Here is an 8,575-nt window from a genome sequence, read left to right as displayed (position 1 = left end):
AAACACTTCAAATGCTTCTTACCCTTTTATGAAGCTGTCTCATTTTTAAGGTGTGGTTTGAAGAGGAAATTCAGACAAAGCTGCACCTCCATATGACTGCTTGGTATTACCAGTCTCTGTGATGTTAGAGCTGTCCAGGGTCCCCAGCCTTCCCTTTGACAGCTTGTCCCTGTCCATGGTCCTGAATTTTATTCACTCTGAGAGATGTTGTAGTGAGAAGGGTGACCTCTACAGGTCACATCGATTAAAGAAGCTGCATTTCTTTCATCCTGATGACTTTGAGAGTTTTAATGATCAGGGGACATTCCAAAAGATACTCAAGATTGCAGCTGTGTATTGGAAGATTCATACATTGCTGGCCAAGTTTCACCCTTGTCTTTTCTCAGTTCAGCTGAAGTCTTTTCCAAGAGTGAAGTGTTGAGAGAGGTTGCGACATTTACTGACCGTTGAGAAGAGCAGCAGTAGCAGAAACAACAGGACAGTCCAACTAGTCTCCATGGCCTGTTGGATCCTGCAGCTCAAGAATGGTGTGTATTTCCACTTCCTACCCAGAACATCAAATTGGATGTGGATGTTCCTCCACAGTTGTTCTTGAAAACTCATCTTGCATTGTGGTCAAGCCTCCTACCCCTGCTGTATCTCCAACCTCTTAAAAAAACCCATCTACCACTCACTACCCTTTAGCGCCTCCTAATGGAGTATGATATCCCTGCAACCAAAATGAAATGGAGCAGGCTAAGAATGAGACAAAGTACCATTAATTAGTAGGGATGTGCATCTCACCCCTATAAGGTGATCCGATAAGTATCTAGCTACATGGGCTATGACACGATTCAGGGATGATACATTTTAATTTGGAACGATTCTGTGCGATTCAATTCGGCGCAGTGCGATACAATGCAAAATGGCCATACTTTTATCCAATTTCTCTTCCTTTCTATAAAATCCAAATGTCTTCCAAACCTGAGATTTTATATTTGATGGTGAACTTTAACCGTGTCAGCGCTGTCGGACATGTTGCTCTTGATTTTACCTCGTAAATAAGGCTAATGTTACCCTTGTAAAAGGTAAAAGGTCAACGTGAGACACTGTGCATTCTGTCAGAGTGACATGATGGGCAGCTAGACTTCCTGTGGTAAACGTTTTTCAGAGAAAGGGGAGATGTAAAAAAGAGAATGAGAAATGGTGTCTTTGATAAAGGGAGAAAAAAAATAATCTTTGTCCTTCTGAAAGTGACTCTCTCTCCGATAAGTATTCTTTAGTGGCATAGCAGAAACACATTCATCATCCCAGAAACAATACTGAGACAGTTGTTAAGTCTTAACCCTCAGTCTATAGTGCTGTATGGAAACACATTAAACAGACTGATTCTCCGTGTTATTTCAGGTACTGGTATGAAGGGCAGCCCGACAGTGGTGGTGACAATGACAATGAGGACTGCACTGGAAGTTATCAGAAGATAACAAACTGAAAAGCTGGCATGATGCTCTACTACCTACAGTTGGGTCTGTGAAGAGAGATTTTATTTTGTCCACTGATCATTACACCTCGTATGTGTATGTATTATGTGTATTTATGTGAACATGGACATGGTGTTGGATGGCATGTTTTATGTGTGCACAGTGTTTATATTTTTGTTATCGTTAACAAAGACAGACAGGCACACAGAGAGGGAGACACACAAAAAAAAACAAAGAGACAGAGTTCGAAAGCGCATTGTGTTTAACAGGAAGTTCCACAGCGGAGATCAGAAACCACAGACATTTCAGAGATCAAATGGTACAGATTGACTGCAGTGTGTCTGAGGTTTTGATGGAGAATAAAAGATCTATGTTTAACTAAAGACTTTGTATCTTCACTCTGACTCACATTAAGGACAGTGGGTGCATGGACTGGTGTGACTGACAGAGATACAGTGGGGGAAATGGGTGGACAGTACAGCACTGATCACTCAATGTAACTCTGACTGTGATCCAGTTACTGACTCAATCTTCAAACATACATAATGGAACAGGCTGATTTCATAGACCGTTTCAGCAGTTGGTGGAAGGGGTTGGAGTGTGGTCTGATAAAGAGAGAATAAAGGAACATTTGCTTTTTGGAAATGACACTTTGCAGGGTTGGAACAATACTTAACATACATGCTTCGGGTTTGAGTAATGTTTTCATCCTTATGATGAAATAAGATTAAATAGTCTCTTTAGTCAAGTTAGACCCAGTGTGGTCCTGATTGTTATTTAAAGGATCAATCTGAGCCCCATGCTGGTACTTTGTCAGGCTTGGAGGAAGAGGCTGGACGCATGTGCAGGTTACTTTATTTAAGTCAAACAAGTGTAGCCTGGCCATGAATGAGGAGACTGGACACAGAACAATTCTTATTTGTGGGTCTTTTATTCCCTGACTGCATCAAACACAGTACAGAATTAATTTTATAAATCTAAGAGGTTGAAATAATCACAGGGATCACAAAAACTACTTTTCTTCCACTTCTGTTGTTCTCAGTCAGCCCCAACTATGAGAACATAGGACAGATTCGTCTCCTATGAACATCTACTCTCCCTAGCAGAAGCGTAATGTTGACTCTTCATCCCCAAACCATTCACTCTAGTTACCAATTAATTCACCAAAAATGCGCTTATAACACTAGAGGTCTACAGACAACAGTGGTGGCTGCTTTCTAAATACAGAGAGAAAATAGAAAAACAATATACTGGTACAGTTACCCCACCATACAGTACATCAGTTCACTGGGAAACTTACATTCATGAACAGAATATATAGTTTTCCAAAGATTCTTCCATGAACTCAGTATCAATTTATCAGGAAAAGAATGAGGAACTCACTCTCACTCCAGTGTGCAGCCCGCTCGCTAAGACACTCACACCTGGAAATTACAACGGCACTCTGTCTCCCCTCCAAGTTAGACAGAAGCATACCAATGAACAAAGCTTCAGAAAAAGCCAAAATATATAATACTGACATGGTTCTACCCTGTTAGCAACCACGTAAACACAATGCAAAAAATATGGGTATTACATGCGGCATTGAACTTAAGCTCCCACGGTACGTTCTCTGACTCGATAGAAAAATAAAACACGGTTTTCAAAAGCACAGTGCAGTTTGCGTTGATTAGCTTCGAACATCAAACACTGAACGACTATAACATACACATTTGCACGACTTAAAAGTTACACATTAAGCATTAGATGATCTTTTTCACCAATGTACTGTGTCGCCACTTACGCTGCACCGCTGCTCAGTGCTGCCCTCAGCGTGATGGTGATCTTGTACAGCTAACAAGTTTTACCGAACTGAGCAACCGTTAGCTCTCCAGTTCTACCGCTCTGCTTTGCATGACGTCACACAGGAAGACTGCGCTCTCGCGGGCTTTACTCCTAAACTGCTCTAAAAGTGACAGTACATAACACAAGAACAAAGACACAGAGTGTGACATACGTACAGTTTCTTGCTACTGTAGACTGTTGGAATAAAAGCAACAAGGAATTTCATTTGTGTGTTTAAAGGTGAAAATAATGGCATTCTTATACACACACACACACACACACACACAATTTTAACGACACATTAAACTGAGCTCAGTGCTTTAAACAGCAGCTTGTGGAAAAGGACTGACCTCTGAACACAGTGCATATTCTCTCAGAGTGACATGATGGGCAGGTGGGCCTCTCTGTGGTTAACGTTTTTCGCACCTCTTAAAGAGTCTGATGCATGCAATACAAAAACAGAGGTGCACATGCACAGAGTAAGGTCAGACACGTAGAGCCTATAGTATGGACCCAGTCTAAAACAATAGAGATGTCTGTGTGTAGGTATCATAATGTAGACAGTGTTGTGAGAGATGAACTGGATAGAGGACAGCGAGTGGAAATGATGGTGGAAATTTAAAACAGTAACTGATACTGTAAGAGACCCAGATCTCAGTATGGAGGCAGAAGACACATCCACTAAATGAAACAAAGAAACTCAACAAACACTTACTATGATGAACTCAGTCATATATGTACAGTTTACTGCGACAGATACATAGATCGATCACACTGTTGAGCTGTAGGAAGGCACTGTAAGCCGTAAGCTCTTTCGTACACATCTGTCATGCTTTTCTGCTCCTCCCCCTCTGCTAAACACAGTGATACCCCATCAGTTCACCACAGCTCTGAAACTGTGAAATACATGTTGAGAACAGACCGAAAGTATATAAACCATGTCAGACACACACTCAGTGTGGCATCAGTAACACTGGACAGAGGAGAATAGAGTTGTGTGAGGACACTGATACCAGTGGAGACTTTACTAACCTTAACCATTCACGATCTCACAGTCTTACCAGACGCTCTCTACGTGACTTCTTGTGGTGAGTTTCCTCACACTATGAAATAGGTGTCAGTAAAGTCCGGAGACAGAGACACAAAGACTATCACAAGACAAATAGGGACTTCAGCATTAAATCATTATAACAGTGTGTGTTACAGAACAACTATGTGTGAAAGTGTTTATAGTCAGGTAAACAAACTTGAGAAAAATGAGCTGGACAAAGAAGAGAGAGTGGAGACTACAGTACATATTTATAATGATCCAACCCCTGCAAGACCTTCACAGCTCTGCATGGAAACTGAGGACGTCTCTGGTAATAGAAACCCAACAACTCAACATACAGGTACTGGGACAAACTCATGCGATAAGGTGAAGGTATGACAATAAACAGAGACATACATAGAAGGATAAAGAGAGAGAGCGAGAGAGAGTTTAAACTGAATTCAGTATCTCTCTTGCTGATATTGCTCTAAGGAAGTGACAGACGCTACAGACTGATTGCAGTTTGTCTGGGGCTGCTGTGTGTTCTCCTGCTGGCTGTCATCATAGTGCTGTATGTCCGATACACTGCAGAGAGAGACCAGTTACAAACCAGTTACAGCAACCTGGCTGCAAATCAAACCCAACTACTGAGAGAGAGAGAAGAAGTGGGTGAGTGAACATACTGCTCTTCACTTCCAAAGATGACTCTTCAGTTACAGCCATCATGTGTTCTTAAAATGAGTTTCAGCTGTTTGGTTTTTGATTTTTTTTTTTTTTAACTCTTTAAACCGGACCCTTTAGCAAGTAAAAATATAATATGTCGTATTAACGTGTGATATGTTTTAAAAAATTACTAAACTTCTCAGTACTGCACTGAAGTTAAAAACCTCAAGAAGAAAAATGATACATGTTTGTATTTGTGTAAAAATGATATATGGAGATCTGATTGTGTTTATGGATCAAATACATGTCATTGTTTCTCTCTCTTCTCTCTACTCTAATCACCATATAAACAGATAAACATGTTGTGAAAGGCTGGATATATTTCAGTCACAGTGTGTACTACATCTCTACTGAAGAGAGGAGCTGGAATGAGAGCAGACAGGACTGCACAAAGCAAGGAGCTGATCTAGTGACCATAAACAACAAAGAGGAGCAGGTGGAAGAGAGAGAGAGAGAGAGAGAGAGAGAGAGAGAGTGAGTGAGAGAGAGAGAGAGAGAGAGAGAGAGAGAGAGTGTAAATTATAAGAACAAGTGCGATTCACAAGACTTGCATGTAAAGATTACAGTGTGTGCTTGGTGAGTGTGTGTTTATGTGCGCTTGTGTATGGTGATTATGTATATAATGTGTGTGTGTGTGTTTGTGTACACAGAAGTGTATTCAGTCTGACATGTGTGACAGGAAGAGACAGTGGCCTGGTCAGATGCTACAGCCTGAATTGAGAGTGTTTAGGGTTTATGGGGAAAATCAAAAGTTTCACTAATGATATGCATCACTGCTCTCTCATTTTGTTTCAGGACTTTCTTTTAAGTGTGGTGAAAAGCACTGTTTGGATTGGTCTGACTGACAGAGACACAGAGGGGGTGTGGAAATGGGTGGATGGTACAGCACTGAACACTGGGTAAGAGATCACTGAATTTGAGAAATATGTAAATACATTTATTGGAGACATACATCATGAAAAATACATTGAACAGACCGACTCTCTGTGTTATTTCAGGTACTGGGATGAAGGGCAGCCCAATACTGGTGGTGACAATGACCATGAGGACTGCACTGCTAGTTATCAGAAAAACAACAGACTGAACAGTTGGCGAGATGCGTCATGTTCTACTTCCTTCAGTTGGGTCTGTGAGAAGAGAATTGTCCACTGATCACTATATCTTTTGTACATGCATTTTGTTTGCGCACACACACACACACACACACACTTATAATGACACCTTAAACTGAGCTCAGTGCTTTAAACAGCAGCTTGTGGAAAAGGACTGACCTCTGAACACAGTGCATATTCTCTCAGAGTGACATGATGGGCAGGTGGGCCTTTCTGTGGTTAACGCTTCTCTCACCTCTTAAAGAGTCTGATGCATGCAATACAAAAACAGAGTTGCACATGCACAGAGCAAAGTCGTGCAGTGGGTAGCGCTGTCGCCTCACAGCAAGGTCTCGGGTTCGATTCCCGGGCGGCCAGGGTCCTCTCTGTGTGGAGTTTGCATGTTCTCCTCGTATCTGCGTGGGTTTCCTCCCACAGTCCAAAGACATGCAGGTTAGATGAATTGGAGACACTAAATTGCCCCTAGGTATGATCGTGTGTGAGTGTGTTTGTCTGTGTGTCTGCCCTGGGTATTTCCCCGCCTTTCGCCCTATGACCACTGGGATAGCGACCCTAATCAGGATAAGTGGCTGAGTGAGTGAGTAATAATGTGTGTTAGAGATGAACTGGATAGAGGACAGCAAGTGGAAATGATGGTGGAAATTTAAAAGAGTAACTGATGTCATAAGAGCCCCAGATTGTCACACCCTAGTCCCTTTGTTGGTTTGTCTCGTTAACTCCCTCTGGTGTCAAGTCTGGGTTCTGTTTCCCTGTTTCTCTTGTTTCCCTGCTCTTTTGGTCAGTCTTGCTTCAGCCCTGTTTAGTCCTTTAGGTCATGATTGTTAACACCTGTTTTCAGTTACTTTGCCTTGTTCTGTCTAGTTTAAATACTCCTTAACATATGCTTCTGCCTGCAGTGAACTTTGCTTTGCTCTCATTGAGCTTGAATGGGTGTGAAAATCGCACGGATTTTGCGAAATCGGTGCAAATTCGCAGAAGTGACATTAAGATATGGGGCCAGAGCGCTACAAGAAAAAAAAAAAACTCTCTCAACAGCTGTGGTCGGGGCAAGTAAACCTCTGCCGCAGTTAAGCACTCGAACTTTTGAGCGAGGCGACTTGCTTGCTGTTTTCACAACCAAGCCCCCATTGCCACAGTGTGAAATTTGCAAGGTGATTCACTGTGCGGAAACCTAGCCCTAGTTTTCCCTGTCAGTTTGTTCTGGCGTTGCTGGGAATTTGTCCATGTCACATTGATTTCTTTGTCTGCCATGTTCCTGAACCTGCATTCTGTCAGTTTTTGAAAGCTTTTTGTTATATTTGATGTAAATAAACGTTCACTGATCTCCATTTGCCTCCAGCCTCTTTCAACAAACGTGACACAGACCCCAGTACAGATAAAGAAGACACATCCACTAAATGAAACCAAGAATCTCAACGTATTTGGACTAACTCTGTCAGAAATACAGAGATCAATCCAATTGTTTTAAATGAGCTGTAGGAAAGTCATGTTCTAATGTGCAGCTCTTACGTGCAAACATTTCACGCTTATTTGCTCCTCCCCCCTCTGCTAAACACAGCGATACCCCCCCATCAGTTCACCACAGCTCTGAAACTGTGAAACACACCCTGAGAACAGACTCAGAGTATTTGAAACCATGTCAGACACACACATTAGTGCAGCATAAGTAACACTGGACAGAGGAGAATGGAGTTGTGAGAGGACACTGATACCAGTGGAGACTTTATGGACCTTCATGGGTCACACGGTGCTGGTTTCAGACAGAGAAAGAGTCAAAGATCTGTAAGTCAATCATATTATATAATTGGCTGGTCCAAAAAAACCCAAACGCATTTACCATTTATAATCTCACAGTCTTACCACACACTGGGTGGGCAGTTCAGCTCTGATCACTCAATGTAACTCTGACTGTGGTGAAAGGGGTTGGAGTGTGGGTTGATAAGGAGGGAATTAAGTAATGTTTTCTTCTTGGAAATGACTCTTTGCGGGATTGGAACAATGCTTAATGTCACCATAAGTACATATTTTGGGTTTTTGAGTAATGTTTTCATCCTTATGATGAAATACGATTAAAGAGGCTCTTTGGTCAAGTTAGACTCGATGTGGTCCTGATTCTGTTATTTGAAGGTCTACCGATTATGTTAGAGTTGGCTTGTGGGTAATGTAGTTTTGAGAATCTACACTGATGTCTTTCAGATCAATCTGAGCCTTGTGGTGGTACTTATAATTTCTTGCTGCTGTAGAATGTCAGAAAGGCGTGTGTGTGAGTGTCTGTGCACATACAAGCGTATTCAGGCTTACTTGTGTGAAAAGCTGAAAATAATGGCATTCTGACACACACTCACACACACACTTATAATGACACCATAAACTGAACTCAGTGCTTTAAACAGCAACTTGTGGAAAAGGACTGACCTCTGAACACA

The 8,575-nt window shown here is 41.8% G+C and overlaps 1 protein-coding gene across 1 annotated transcript; it reads left to right on the top strand.

The window, feature by feature from the left end:
• Window positions 1-3,222: 3,222 nt before the first annotated feature.
• On the top strand, window positions 3,223-6,189 carry LOC115823747 (C-type lectin domain family 4 member F-like). Its single transcript, XM_030787776.1, has 4 exons — window positions 3,223-3,287; window positions 5,365-5,473; window positions 5,833-5,936; window positions 6,036-6,189. Exons 1-4 carry the CDS (start codon window positions 3,223-3,225, stop codon window positions 6,187-6,189), a joined length of 432 nt encoding a protein of 143 aa, XP_030643636.1.
• The last annotated feature ends 2,386 nt before the right edge of the window (window positions 6,190-8,575 follow it).

Source organism: Chanos chanos, chromosome 11 (assembly GCF_902362185.1).
Source record: "Chanos chanos chromosome 11, fChaCha1.1, whole genome shotgun sequence".
Taxonomy (NCBI): Eukaryota; Metazoa; Chordata; class Actinopteri; order Gonorynchiformes; family Chanidae; genus Chanos; species Chanos chanos.
Note: the sequence above shows the minus strand (reverse complement) of the source record. Positions and strands in the feature narration are given on the sequence as shown.

Coding starts and splice junctions, on each gene's coding strand:
- LOC115823747 (XM_030787776.1), top strand. CDS start 3,223: ATGTACTGTGTCGCCACTTACGCTGCACCGCTGCTCAGTGCTGCCCTC. Junction 5,474..5,832: donor TAAACAACAAAGAGGAGCAG/GTGGAAGAGAGA, acceptor ATTTTGTTTCAG/GACTTTCTTTTAAGTGTGGT. Junction 5,937..6,035: donor GGTACAGCACTGAACACTGG/GTAAGAGATCAC, acceptor GTGTTATTTCAG/GTACTGGGATGAAGGGCAGC.